The following is a 15496-nucleotide window of genomic DNA, read 5'->3' as shown; positions in this document are numbered from 1 at the left end:
ATCAGAATTCAAAACACAGGGATGAGAAAAACTCACGCCGACGAGACGAGCCAATTGGTCGAAAAGGGTTATGTTATGGGCCCGGACAAGGAACCCGACCGTGACCGTAATATCAATTAATGCATTCCAACCAAGACCTCGTTCGAGTCTCACCATCTAGGGATCAGAAAGACGTTAGTGTCCTAGTTTTCCCCAGCGGAGTCGCCAATCTGTGGACGTGGGCCCACCTGCGTATGCCCAGCTCGATCTGTGGACAATGGCAGCGGCGTAAAAGATGCTTTCGACAGGATCGTTTTAGATTGGTCGGTTTCATCTTGGTAAGGGTCTCGAAACGATTAGAGATGTACGGAGTCGCCACCAAGCATTTGTGGGATGCTTGGAACCCGTTCGAATCCACTTTATACCTCGGTCAAACGAAGCACAAAGCAGGGATTGACATAGGTACTAAAGATAAGGAATCGTCCCTCTTTAGCATCCTATCTCTAGAATGACTCTCTTACGCCCTGGATAAGCTCGTCCGCTATCCAAACTTTCTGAGTAAGAGGTGAAGGTACGTATTGGGAAGCCCTTTAATCAGACACCCAATCCCGCCATGTAGCTTCTCTACTTATCGATCTTGGTTGGTTGAATGCAAAAGTTGATAAAACGGTTTAAATACATGAATGCGCATCAAATAATATAAACCTAACATGTGAGAGCTTTCTAAGTCGGTTGATTTAATCCAAGTATCAAGTATAAGATGTCGAGTTGGATTAATGATTGATTTTCACGCAAGACGGAAATTAAACATCCATTTACCGTATTAGGTTTATGGTGCATAACGTGATCTATTTGTCTTAGTAAGGCATTTTGCAAATGTGAATTTGAATGAACAAATAGTCATCTGATCTGTCCTATATCCGGGCTAACCGGAGTCGGGATCGTCCTAGACTAATGCTGGAAGGGAACAAGCCCTGTACCAGACGGCTACATGAAGCGCGAGCCAGCCAGCGTTGTAAGGGGCCTCTCCCTGGTTTTGGAAATGAGAAATGAAAGGCCTGTTTAGGCGCGAGTTAGCCTACGGTCATATGCCGTATTCTGACTATTTGAAAAACGTTATAAAACGTATAAAAAATGGGTATTTCAACCCGATTTGATTTGAAAGGGTCGTTTAGACCGCATTTGTTGATTTGAAGAACTAGACTCGAATAATCATCATTATTTTGATAATATTCGGTGTCAGGGTTCGATTTGACAAACTTGACATGAATAGTTTTGAAAATAATTATGAACTAATTGTTTTAATTTCATTTGAATGTAATTAGTCGGTACTCATCATCATACCCGGGTTGAAATCCGGCTTGGTATGTAGCACCAAGGATGACTTTGTGTTAGTGACTAATATGAAATGTACAGAAATGATGAAAGGCTTTAAAATACCTCCCAAAATTTAAAGAAATGAAATAAAAGGGTTTTAAATACCTTTTAAATGTCATTAACCAAATATTATCACCGAAACACGGATTTAACCGTCATGGTATGAAGAACCAAGGGTGAAAAATATTTTATGGTTAAAACAAATAAAATGAAATAAAAAGGGTTTGAAAATATTTGAAATGGTTAAAACCGATTACAAATATGAAAATGAATTAATGGGGAAAGACGAGAACAAAAACGGTTGATCTCTGACCTGGACACCCCATTTAGGCGCGGGCTAGCCGGCGAACCAAGGGGCTTCTATCTCAGGCCAAAAATCAGTTTTGGCTCGTTTATCCCATGTTTTGGTTCATGTTATGCACGTTTTAGCATGTTATAGTCAAGAAACAAATGAAAACATAATAAAAGAGGATTTTTACACCCTCATACTTACATGTTTGGTTATGGCGAGTGGCCGACGTAAGTGTAACAACTCGTTTGGTCGAAAAAAGCTCGGTTTAAAACCGTTTTGGTAAGTAAAAAGAATGTTTTAAGATTAGTGACGGTGAAGTGGTCGAAGTGGTCGGTCAAGTGATTTAACGCACGATGACGGTACCAAACAATGTGTAAGGCTTGTATTTACGATCAGTAGGTCGTAAACACGCGTTGGATTGTGACTTAAGAAGTCGAGTCGAGAATTTTAAGGGAGAAAAGAGGGGGCGGACACTCGCGTAAGTCTCAAATGGGGGGCATTTGAGGGGTATTTATAGGAGAATGAGTGGTTGTGTGAGTTTTGAGCGACGTGGCCACTTGGGCTGCTCAAAGAGGCGCGAGCCACGTCGCAGTTCTTCGAGTTGTCTTGTCACTTTCACAACAAACGCAATCATGATTTGTTCTATCCTAGTTTTTGTAGTCACATGTTTGGTACTTGACCATTCATTAATCTTGGAACACTTAAGGTAGAAGGTTTGAAATGTTTTGTTTTTGGTGGTTGACTCGGTTTTGACTCGTTGTTGGAGTCGGGATTTGAATTTTTTAGTCGATTTTTGGTCCGGTGTCGGTTTTGACTCTAGTTAGTGTCATTGCGATCCCGCCGTCGTGCATTAGGGTATTTTTGAAATGTTTTGAAATGTTTTATTTTCAAACTCGTTTTAAGTTTTCCGACGTAAAGTTGTACACAAACAGTCGATCAAACGCTGCGATTCCAAAACATGTTATAGTCCGATAATCATCGGGTGTTTGTTGGAGTCTTAGCAGATACTGGGTATCTACACTTGGACAGGGCGAAAGTCAAAGTATAGCTCCCCAGGTCAATCGAAGATTACAACCTGGAGACCGAAGCGACGTCGAGGCGGCTCAAAAAGGTTCGGGCCAAGGACATGCGGTCGGGAAGGGCGACGCCAAGGCGACTCGGGGATACGAGTCAAGGACCTGTCGTCCGAAACAGTTTAGAGTCTGTCGACTATCCGTGTGGGTCGTTTTAAGTCCGTTAGACTACGTATGAAGGCTCGCTAGCCATAAGAAAGAGTCATACCTGAGGTATCTTCAGGATATATCCTTGAGTTGTTTCTTGTTTGCGGGAAAATGCTCGCCAACCGTGTTGCGGAAATGATGGGGTTCGCCAGCCGCGTTGCGGATATGATGGGGCTCGCCGGCCGTGTTAAGGTTACGTTGTGAGGCTCGCCAGCCATGTTGAATGTGATGCATTTTGAGGCTCGCCAGCCATGTTGCATTTGCGTTGTGTGGCTCGCCAGCCATGTCGAATGTGGTTCGTTTTGAGGCTCGCCAGCCATGTGGAATGTGCGTTGTGAGGCTCGCCATCCATGTTGAAGGTTGAATGACCGACTGCGGGAAATTGTCGTGTTGGACGGGTCTATTTTGAGAGGTCGTTTATGTTTAGCGGGCTCCGTGGGGAGGCCTCCGATATCCTGCTGGGGAATTTCGGTGTTTATCTTGGACGTTTGTGTTGCCGGAAAGGGATAGGTCTGTTAGCCTGGCTCCTCTGGTCGGCAATGCTTTTGAATTTTGAAGAGAGGTAACGACTTTTATTGCCGTTTGTTTAAATATGTCGAAATAGCGGATGTGATTTCCGCCATCCAATGTTTGTTTAGGGAGATAACGGTCTAAGTCTCGTTTTCTCGTGATTTGAAATTTGTGAGGAGTAGTGAATTTGAATTTCACCGTCTTGTTCGACGGTGTGGCGGTTTTTAATGCCGTTGTTTTCAATTTTTAAATTTGTGGAAATAGCGAATTTTGAATTTCACTATTTTATTTTTTTGTGATTTGAGAATGACGGTTTTTAATGCCATCGTTGAAAATTGTGAAAATAGCGAATTTGAATTTCACTGCTTTGTTTTTGTATTTGAAAAATGGAGGTTTTTAATTCTGTCATTGAAAATTTGTGAAAATAGCGAATTTCAATTTCACTATTTTGTTTATGTGTTTGAAAAATGAAGGTTTTTAATTCCGTCATTGAAAACTTGGGAGAAATAGCGAGTTTGAATTTAGCTATTTTGTTTTTGTATTTGAAAAGTGACGGTTTTTAATTCCGTTGTTGAAATTTTGTGAAAATAGTGAGGAAACTGGGCCAAAGCCAAAAGCATCGCTCAAAGGGAAGGGAACACCTCAAAGAGGTGCGAGCTTTCCTGCGAGGGAACGAGGCTCCCCATTTTTCTGTAAAAAGACGCGAGAAGCCTAAGCTTCTCATTTCCTTCATCTTCTTTCCTAAAACCACGACATTTCCACAAAATCGCCATTTTTGGGTCGCATTTATTGCTTGCTTTTGTGCTACAAACATCATGTCATCTTAAGGTATGTTAATCCTCTTGAATTCATTTGAATTTGTTTGTCTTTTTGTTGATTGAATTTGGGTGAAACCCTAACCCTTCGAAAAATTGATTTGGGCGTTTTTGTTTAGCTCATTTTTGTGTGAAATTGATGATTGCATTAGGTTAGAAACCTGTTTAGGAGTGTAGAGGGTGCTTTTAGTTTGTATTTAGGTCCCCGGTCCTGCTCCCTAGGCTCGAAAAACGTGAATGAGACGGAAATTCGTCTTATTTCACAATGTCGTGTTTGTTTGCTTGAGTTGTGTGCCCCACTAGGTTGCATTGTAGTCAGGGAAGACCGTCTTTGCTATATTGAACCTTTGTTGGGTGTTGTGGGCAAAGTTGAATTTTTGCCTTTGTGAGACGGTCTTATGCTGCCGAAATAAGCGTCTATTTAGGCTCGAACTGAGCCGGTTTGTCTTGATATGGACCTTAACGGTAGTTTAGGGCACATTCAGACGTGACTAAGTCACGTTGTTTTGTAGTGGTCGTATTTTGTATTTTTGACCTGTTTGTGCCCGAATTGGCGGAAAATTGCATTTTTTTGAGCTGTGAAAAATACCCAGTTGTGTCGGGAATTTTTATTGTTTATTTTGCGGTCCTTGTGTGGGCCTTGAGGTGTTGGGTAATTTTTGTAATTTTTGTCGTTGTTTTGACTCGTCTTTTGCTTGAAAAAAGGGCGAGTCGTTTTTGTGCGATTTTTGTGAAGTGTTTTTATCCGATAGGTTTGGGCGGGTTTGCCCTTGTTTTCCTCTGCAGGTTGTTTGTTTTTAGATTTTGTCCATTTTATGCCGTCGTAATGCCGAAATTTCGGCTGACGTTTTTGGTTTGTCTTGATTACATGTGAGTGTTCTGGGCCCAATGGGTCCGTTGCTGAGGCTTTTGAGGCCTTGATTGGGACAGGGCAAGTTAGTACTCCGGCGAGTGTGCCCGAGGTGGTGGTAGAGGACGCTTCTAAGGAGGAGCCCACTGAGGAGGCTGTTAGAGCCGAGGGAGCTACGGAGGTTCGTGAGGAGGCCGTGGTTGGAGTTGTTGGTGCTGAGGGAGCCACGCGGGCTCGGGAGAAGCCCGTTGTTGAGGCTGTTGGTGGTTGGAGGGCTCAGACTGGGTCGGAGGCGGGTACCTCTGGGACGAGGGTTAGCACTGTGAGGAGGGGTCCTCGAATCCCTAGACGGGGGCTTCAGAACGTCGCGAGGGTCATTGAGAGGCCTCCTCCTCGTCCCGTGGAGTCTCGTGGGGCGAAGAGAAAGAGAGTGGAGATGGAGGCGGATGACGTCTTTGTCGAGAACTGGGAGGCTAGACGGGTTACAGCCCCACGGGGGGTGACCGTGCGGGCAGCGCCTGCTTGGGCTGAGGGCTTTGCAGTAGCCAGTTGTTGTTGTGCCTAGACACTCACATTTCTTACCGGGCACATAAGGGCTTGGTGAGTCTGCTGTCTTTTCTTGCTGTTTTTTTGTCCCTTTTTTCAGAACTGAATACGTGTTCTGATGCTGTTTGTTTCCCAATTTCTAGAGATATCTACCATGAGGACTTTCTCAGGCTTCTTGACTTGCATGGGTTTTTACGACGTTCTCCAGGCCGGTACGAGGGCGTTGATAGAGAGGTCGGCTATGAGGCCGTTGGTGGCTGCCTGGCGCGAAATTCACAGGGCTTCGATTAGGTCGAACCCGTGTTTGATTCGCGCCATGTTGGACCATTACTGGGACACGACGTCGTCGTTCCACATGGATTTTGGAGAGGTCGGTGTCACCTTGGAGGACTTTGCCATGATATCGGGCCTTCCCTGTGGCGAGACGCATGTTGAGTTCCCGGAGACGCCGGAGAGAGTGTCTTCCGCCGTGGTCACGGGTTTCATCGGCAATGTTTTGTCTGCGCCGACTGACATCACTCCTTTCGTGATAGCGAACTCTTATGTGAGGGACCACTTCAGGGGGAGAACGACTTTCTTTGTTCCGGCGCCGTTAGCGAGTCCGGGGGCTGAGACTAGAGCTGACGCGCAGGAGGCACGGTTGTGGTTGTGGTACTTCTTGGGTATCACGTACTTTGGTGACAAAGTGAGCGCTTGTCAACCAAGGTACTTCCTCTGCTTGCTGACCTAGACGCCATAGGTGAGTACGACTAGGTGACGCCGGTTTTGGCGAGCTTTACCCATTACTTGCACGCTGCGGTTTATCTGGAGGTGATGGGGGATGGGAGTTATCCCGCATTGGTTGGTCCCGGCCTCATCTTGGAGGTACGAGCATTTTGTGGGTTTTTGTTTTGATGGATTTTTTTGATTTTTGATGGATTTTTGAGTTTTGGCATTTTTTGAAAAATTGGCTGATTTGTGGTTGCTGTGTTTTGTTATAGGCTTGGCTGTTTGCTTATTTCGTCCCCCTGCGCCCGAAGACGACGGGTGACGTGCCTTCGTTTTACCCCGCCGTGAGGGGTTGGACGGTGGCTCGGAAGAAGTCGACCAAGTCGACTTATGAGGACTGTAGGCGTCGAGTGAAAGCCCTCAGGGTTGGTGATGTAAGTCATTGCTTCTTATCTATTTTGTTTTGTAGAAAAGGATAGAGATAAGATGACTAGGTAGCTTAGAAAGCCCCCAGTTAGTTGATTAGCTTTGCCTTAAGTGCAGTTCATCGGGTGGCCTTGGGAGCACTATATAGGCGTACCGGCTGCTGTCAGGGAGCGTCTGCGATCTCGCAGTTTCCAACGCTTGTACCTTGAGACGGCGATCGAGCCGGTTTGGTACATGGGTGACCGTTTAGCTCGTCAGTGCCTTAGTGAGACCTTCGTGGTGCCGGTCGATCCGCCTATGGTGTTGTTCCATGAGTCGACACCTAATGAGGTTGAGGAGCACCTTCACGGCCGTGGAGGTGAGGAGCTGTTGTTACGGGAGGCTGACTTTGACCCCTTCCGTCTGTCGAGGCTTGTGTGGTACCCGATTGAGGTATGTTTTCCTCTGTTCTTCGTTTCATTGCCACTTTTTGCGTTTTGGCGGAATGGTTTGTTACCTTTTACGCGACTTCCTGTTGTAGGGTGTCGACGTGCTTATGAAGTCCCAACCCCCAGCTTTCCCGACACAGATCACCTTCCAGGGGCCGGGTGGTGAGGAGCTACAGCTGCGTCTGCCAGAGCCTGCGGCTGCTGAGGTGACCGACACTGGCACGGAGTGGAGTTTGACTGTTTTGAGGGTGAGTTTTTGATTTGAACCCTCCTTTTTGTTTGTATTTTTCCTTGCATTTTTTATTGTGTTGAAGGGCTTTTCTGGTTGTAGGTGTCGACCGTTAGTCATCAGGCTTTATAGCGGATGGCTAACCGATGCAGGGCGCTTATTGGTGACCTGGCTGCGCGGGAGTCTCGACTTGCACATGTGCTTTTTGTTGGTTGTTTTTTGTGTTTTTTGTGATGTTTTTCACGTTTTAGATCTTAATGACCTGTATTGTGTTTTGCAGGGTACTGCGGATCCGGCGGAGCTTGCTCGGGTCCGTGCTGAGTTGGATGCAGCGAGGTCGATGATCAATTCACAGGGGATGGGGATCATCAGTCAGGACCAGGAGCTGAGGCGTCGCGAGGACGGGTTGCGGAGCCGAGATGCGAAGATTGCCTCTCTTAGGTCTCAGTTGGCTGCGGCGGAGGAGCTTCGCGTCACGATGGACTACGAGACGTTGGAGAGTTCTCCGGAGAGGGGGCCCGAGCAGGAGATGGTGTCTGCTTTGCCTGCGACTCCTCGTGAGACCGAGACTGGCCCACCGGTAGGCGTTGAGTAGTTGTAGCTATTTGTCCTTGTTTTGGACTTTTGTTTGTATATATATACATTTTGCGTTAGGCGGTTTGTATATATGTATTTTTGGTTTGTAGTTTATTTTCGTCTAGCTTTTTTTGCTTTGCATTTGTTCTTGCATCGTTAGTGTAGAAAACAGGCAATAGGTAGCACGTATGCGCACATGTAAACACGCAAGAGCATTTGATGAAAACAAAAATAACGACAATTACTCGAAGTCAAAATTGAATTTTGAAAAGAAATTTTAAAAATTCCGCAACAAGTCATCACGTTTGGATTTTTCAAAAGAAATTGATTTGAAATTTTGAGAAATTAATTCGTGTTTGAATTAAATTGCGTCGAATTTTGCCGAAAATTGATTTGTAACCCGGAAAAACTAAAACTCAAACCATCGTAGATGAATTTCAAAAGAGATTTTGCGAGTGTATTTGATTTGATATTTGCAAGATCAAGACTCGTATTTGCAAGAGTCTGAATTTTTGTGGAAAAATTGACGTTGTGTTATCAATTTTCGATTTTTGTGGAAAATGCGAAAAAGGGAAAAATTTTCGGAATTTTCGACTGACATGGCAACGATCCGTCGCGGATCGGGGCGACTAGCCCTTCCCCTATAATAAAATAATAGAAAAACCCGTAGGTTTAATATTTCGTATAACGCGAAAACAAAGAAATGTGAGTGTGAGAAAACACAAAAATTCCCAGATAGGCCGGAAGAGGCGCGAGCCTTGAGGCGAGAAAAATTAGGTGTCAGGAAGAAACACAACTTGATAGGGACAAATCAAGGTGCGGATCCTGAGGACAAGCCTAAAGAGGCGCGAGGCCATAGGCAATGGAAGTGAGCTTCCCCCTTTTTCGGAAGAAAGCGCTGATTGTTTTGTATAAATAGGGACGTTTGTGCTTCATTGTTTCATCATCCGAAACACGAAAAACATCTCTACGAAAATCTTGTTGGAGCTAGTGTCCTCCACAGTTAGTGTGATAACATGTATAAATCTCTTATAGGTTCACATGGTATACTTAGTATTTTATCAGTTGATTAACGTTTATTAATAACGGTTAGCTTGCTAGAAGTTTGACGTTATTATCATACTGATGGCGGTGATCAACTGGTCCCTAAAAGTCACACCTAAAGGATGTGATGCCTTACATGACTAAAAGGTTAGTCCATGTATTTGACTAAAAGGTTAGTCAATGTGATGATGAGTCGATTATTTAATACAATTAAATAATATCAGCTGAGACGAATTAATTGTTAATTCGTAAATTGAATATAAACTGTTATATTTAATTAATGTGTATAATGTTAGCTTAAACGAATTAAGATGTTAATTCTTAATTAAACGTAACCAGTTATATTTAATTAGCAAATTATAAATATGCGATATTTATAGTTAAAGTATATATTATACGACATTGTCATAATAAATGATTGACAGACCGGTATTAATAAATCGACTACAAACTGTTGTGTGTGGACTTATTAAATACGTGTTGACATAATTGACAATTGATAAATATACACATTTTATACAATATGAGAACTACCAAAATAAGAAGATTATCTCCTTATTTTGGTTGGTGGTTTTTTCGGTCAAAGTGAGAAAAAAAGGAAGAAAAATATCTTCCTTATTTTGCTCACTTGGACGGTTAAAAGAAAAAGAAATGGGAGGATTTTCTTTACTTTTTTTTTGACCTAATTCTCACATCACAAAAACCCTAAAATCATTAGAAATTAGGGATCTCATTCTAGCAAAAGGAATGGCATTTCTCGGAGCATTTTGGGTGCAACGATTAAGAGAATATCGATCTCGGTATTTTTTTCTTAGGCCAAATTGCTAGGATTGAAAGTTAATTCTAATCTCTATTCTTTTGTTTATACAATTCGTTTATGACTAGCAATTTGATATTTCATAATTTTGTTATAATCCGAAAATTTTCTTGATGAAATATACCGATATTTCCCACAAGTGGTATCAGAGCTTAGGCTACGAAATTATTTTATATGATTTTCATAAATGGATTTAAACAAAAAAAAATTTGAGGTCTTCACCAGAGGAGACTTACCTTCTATTCAACATGTTGTAAATATTCTGGCTACCTTCTCTCAATGGTCTGGCCTCAATGCTAATCTGGAGAAGGCTGAAGCTTATTTGGGAGGTGTGCCAAGCAATATTAAAGCTCAGATCCTTGCAGTTGTTGGCATTCATGAAGGGAGATTTCCTTTCAGATATTTAGGGTTGCCAATTCATTCTTCACGACTTACTACTGAAATGTTTGATGGTCTTTTACTTAAAATACAAATGTTAGCTGGCCAATTTTCTACTAAGCACCTCTCTTATGCTGGTAGGATTCAAGTACTTAATTCTGCAGTGTTTGGACTCTGCAATTTTTGGTGTACTGGTCTTCTACTGCCCAAGCAAATCATTAAAGGTATTGTCAAGCTCAGTAGAGATTTGTTCTGGGGCAAGAACGATGGTACTAAGAGGATCATTTTTAAAAGCTGGCAAAGCATTTGTCTTCCCTGGGAAGAGGGTGGCTTTCAGATTAAAGATATTGGCAAATGGAATCAGCCTATTATGCTTAAATGGCTCTGGTGCCTAGACCATGGCAGAGGGGCAATATGGAACCTTTGGACTAGTAATTACCTAACTAATCAATGCACAATTTGGACTCTTACTGCTAAAGAGTACTATTCTGATTGCATCAGGGTAATCATCCAAGTAAGGAATGAGTGTATCTCCAAGTTTGGCAGCTTGCAGGCAGCTGAGGGAGTTTTGGAGCAATGCCTTGTCAATCACAAATTCTCCCTGAGGAAAGCCTATGATGCTCTGCGTGAAAGTTCTATTGTCATGCCAGTATACAAAGCTATCTCCAGAGGTACTATGGTTCCACGACATCGAGTAACTCTCATGATGGTTGTGCAGCAGAAGTTACCTACTGTTGACCAATTAATGGGAAAGGGTCGAATTCTGATAAATAGGTGCTGCTTATGCAAGCAAGACTCTGAATGTGCCTCCCATATGTTTTTCAGTTGTGACTACTACACTGATGTGCTATCTTCCATCAAGCACTGGATAAATCTCAATACACCCTGCACTGATCTGGAGTCCCTTCTACTATGGGCAAACAGTAGACACAAAAAGAAGCATTGGAAACATAAGTGGGTCAGATGTAGTCTGGGATGCCTAGTTTCATCACTCTGGACTGAAAGGAATCTGAGAATTTTTGAAGGGAAAGAGAGATCAACTAATCAGCTTGTAAAGGAGATTCAACTAATAGTCAGTACTTTGATACTAAATACTGTAAATGATGCTGTATACACAGAAGTAGTGGTAGCTCTTAATGAGAGACCTGTTTTTGTAGATTAAAGAGAGGTATACAGGTATACTTGTATACTTGTATAGATAGGGGAGCTAAAATGTTGTCATAGTATAGAGGTTATATTTCTTTGTAAGAAACTCATGTAATCCTCTTATTTTTGGAATATATGAGAACTACCCTTCTTGCAAAAAAAAAAAAAAAAAAAAAAATTTGAAGAAAAAAAAAACTTTCGGCCGTGACAATTTTTTTTTTTTTTCCGAGAGGTTTTTTTTTTTTTTTATGCTTTGTTTCCATTTTGATTTATTGATATTGTTGTTTTAATATATTAAGATGATAATATGATAAATTTGTAGATGTTTTGATTTAATAAGAATTAAATTAAAATGTAAATGGAAATCGTTTTGTTTGTTGATGTTCATTTGTTTTTACTATATAGTTTTGGCATACATGGTTTTAAATTGTTGTTTAGAATCATGATTCATTAATTTAATAATGTTCAAATCAATTGTGATGAATCAAATATTCGGATAATCGATTTAATCATAATTTAGATATTCATTTTAAGAGGTTAAATTGAATCACCTAGTTTGGATCTATGTTTAAATTAAAAGTTGATGATTATGCCAATCTTGTTCTAGTAGCAACATTAAACAAATTGTTCACATAAAAATGTTTTTTTTTGAGAGAAAAGTAAAAAAAAAAAGCTGTTATTTGATTTTATGGGCAAATGCCGAGAAAAAAAACAAAAAAAACTGTTTTTTTTTCGTTTTTAGGGTAAATGCCGAGAGCAATAAAAAAAAATTTCTCGTTTTTGTTGTGTTTTGGCCGTTTATGTTATACATTAAATCCATAATGTATGATTGTATGTTGTGAAAAAGTTCACAAATTATAGATACCCAATTATTTTAAAGTGGTTTAAAATAATGTTAGATTAATTCATATTACAAGTTAATATGTATTAAGATTGGAATTATTGTGAGTAATTGAGGAATTGTCACATAATTTTGATCATTTTAAAATAGGTGGTTTGGATAAATTACTCTACATAATTAAGGAATTATGTCTTGAATGGTTAATTTATAGTTGATGCATTTTATTTAGTTTTATGAATTGTTGAATGGTTTATTTACGTATTTTTGCAATCGGTTGTAATTTATGTATTACTTAGTGTGGCCTTAGTTGATTATGTTTTCGTAATGATGGAAACATAGTCTTGATGTAATTTTGAGATCTCGAATATCCTTTGGTTTTCTTTAATATTATGGTTTTGAAATTAGAATGTAAATACGTTTATTTTGTAATTTATTAATTGTAATTTTGAGAAGACTAAAGATGGAGATTGGATTGCTCACTCCCGCTACATGGACCAAGATGGAACATCAAGAGAAGCTTCTCGGGTCCTAGGAAGGATTCCAAAGTTGTATTTATGTTCATTTTGGTAGATAGGACACACTAGGACTTTGTTTTTGTTTTCGTTTTTTTCATTCTTGTTGCTTTTCTACGCATGATAGTTAGTGCATCATTTTCCGCCTAAACCAAACCACCTACTAATATGCATGAAAATTGACTCATATAATTTGAATGTTACTTATCATGGACATAAAGATGGCACACTTTTTAAGCCATCATCTTAATTTATTCATTCTCGCATGCTTGATATTAGTTCACTTAAAATGAATTAAAATAAAATTGATGGGATCTTCCTCTAAAATAAAATTGAGACTAGTCTTTATAAGGCCAAACAACTATGAATCCCTTCTTCGTCGGTAGGCATATAGGACCTTACTCTCCATGTGACCCCTTCTACGTTGGGTAAGTAGTTTGTGTTGACTTATTTTACCTCAACATTATAATCCGGAGAGTTTCTCGTGATTTTGATGGACTACAGATAGAATTTATAGAAATTTATCAACCAAGAATTCTAACAGTAGAATTAGCCAAGAGGTTGCTTATCAATTTACAGATAATTGAGTCTTGGGATCATATATATAATTCTTGAGGGAGGTCAATTGTATAAATGCTTGAGTCTTCGCATTATAACAGTTTTGCATTAGACTTAAATCATAACGATGAGTATGCTTATTATATTTTTCTTTTTTCCGCAGTGTAGAATTCGTTTTATATTGATAATACTGCTTACAAAAAATGGCTGGAAATAATGATATCCCTATGCTAAGTGCCACACTTGCACGCGAGTCCTGGCTCAAAACTCTCATGGACCACATGAATCAGTCCACACGATTGAAGAATGACAGGTCCAAATTTGCGGACTGGGAGGCATCATTCTGTAATGCTGCCATTGCTGACGGTAAGCTCAAGTACTTAACTGAGCCAATACCGCCAAACCCAGGCCCCAATGCAAGAGCTAACGAGTCACTTGCTTATAGTGACTTCGTCATGGAAGCGGGTGCGATAAAGAATATACTCATTTTTGCAATGGAAACCAATTTTCAAAGACGCTTCATTGCCCATGGTGCAAACAAGATTTCCACCACGCTCACTAATGAGTTCTCAAAAGCACCGAGAATCGTTACTTATGAGCATACCTGTCGTTTCTTTGATGCGAAACTCCATAAGGGCTAACCGGTTAGCCCACACATTCTTAACATGATTGAGAATGTCGAGAAACTGAAGGCACTTGATTGCAAAATCAGTGAGACCATAGTTATTGACCGTATGCTTCATTCACTTCATGATGGTTTTGCCCTTTTCTGGGCAAATTACTACATGAATGACATGAAGAAAAGTCCTCATGAACTACACTCACTTCTCGTACAGAACGAGAAGGATATGAAATTGAGTGGGAGCATGAAGCAAGATGTTCTCATGATTTCCAACAAGAATAAGGGTAAGGGAAAAGCTCACGGCGACCTAACTGTAGGAAAGCCAAAGTTTAAGAAGTCAGGAAACGGTAAGAGTGGGCCTGGTGAGACTAGTGGCTCACAAGGCAAGGCAAAGAGCAAGGACGGTAACGTTGAGTGCCACCATTGTCACAAGACTGGGCATTAGAGGAGGAACTGTCCCGTGTACCGTGAGGACATAAAAGCAGGCCGCGTCACTCCTGTTGGTATGTCATCTTATATTCATATGATTGAGATTAACCATGCAAGTTTTGAAACTTGGGTACTTGATACTGGTTGTGGTTCTCATCTGTGTAATCATTTGCAGGGCCTAAAACACATCACACCCCTCGCAAAGGGTGATGTGGATCTGCGAGTCGGGAATGGAGCAAGAGTTGCTGCAGTCTCAAAGGGAACAAACGTAATCCAGATCCCTAGTGGTTTTGAGTTATATTTATATAACTTTTACTATGTACCCAGTTTATCTAAGAATATTATTTCTGTTTCCGTACTTGATAAAGACGGTTTTTTATTTTCAATAAAGAACAATAGTTGTATTTTCTCTTTTAATGAGATGGTTTATGGCAAAGCAGTTTCCATGAATGAAATTTATATCTTAGATCAAACCACAGAAATATTACATGTGAATAATAAGAAATTAAAGGTCGGTGACAAAGATCAAACTTATGTATGGCATTGTCAAATGGGACACATAAATGAAAAACGTGTAAAGAAACTCATTGATAATGGGACTATCTCCACATTTGATTTCTCATCATTTGGCACGTGTGAATCGTGTCTTATCGGCAAAATGACTCGAATTTCCTTCAAAGATGCTGGAATGCACGCTAATGACCTATTAGGACTCATACAAACTGATGTATGTGGACCTATGTCAATTACCGCTAGAGACGGATATAGATATTTTATCACTTTCATGGATTATTTGAGTAGATACGGATATGTCTACTTAATGAATCATAAAAGTGAGTCTTTTGAAAAATTCAAGGAATACCAAAATAAGGTTGAGAACCAACTGGGAAGAAAGGTTAAAGCACTACGTTCAGATCGTGGTGGCGAATATCTTTCAAATGAGTTTGATCAACACCTTAAAGACTGTGGAATAGTTTTACAGTTAACTCCACCTGGAACACCTCAATTAAATGGTGTGTCCGAACGGAGAAATCGAACACTACTTGATATGGTTCGATCCATGATGAGCACACGGTAGTACCTAATTCATTATGGGGCTTTGCTCTTTTGTCAGCTCCTCTTATACTTAACCGAACTCCGTCTAAAGTTTTCGACAAGACTCCGTATGAAATGGGGAAGGGAACGGTCCCTAA

General features: G+C 40.7%; 1 protein-coding gene across 1 annotated transcript; it reads left to right on the top strand.

Annotated features, from left to right (window-relative positions):
* The first annotated feature begins 10004 nt into the window (after positions 1–10004).
* On the top strand, positions 10005–11357 carry LOC141631294 (uncharacterized). Its single transcript, XM_074443983.1, has one exon. The coding sequence runs from the start codon at positions 10005–10007 to the stop codon at positions 11355–11357; it is 1353 nt and encodes a 450-aa protein (XP_074300084.1).
* Positions 11358–15496: the final 4139 nt, after the last annotated feature.

The sequence above is a fragment of the Silene latifolia genome, chromosome Y (genome assembly GCF_048544455.1).
Source record: "Silene latifolia isolate original U9 population chromosome Y, ASM4854445v1, whole genome shotgun sequence".
In the NCBI taxonomy this organism is placed as follows: Eukaryota; Viridiplantae; Streptophyta; class Magnoliopsida; order Caryophyllales; family Caryophyllaceae; genus Silene; species Silene latifolia.
This window is presented reverse-complemented; position numbering and strand designations above follow the sequence as displayed.

What these genes read in the sequence shown, in the direction of transcription:
- LOC141631294 (XM_074443983.1), top strand. Translation starts at nt 10,005, where the DNA reads ATGGATTTAAACAAAAAAAAATTTGAGGTCTTCACCAGAGGAGACTTA.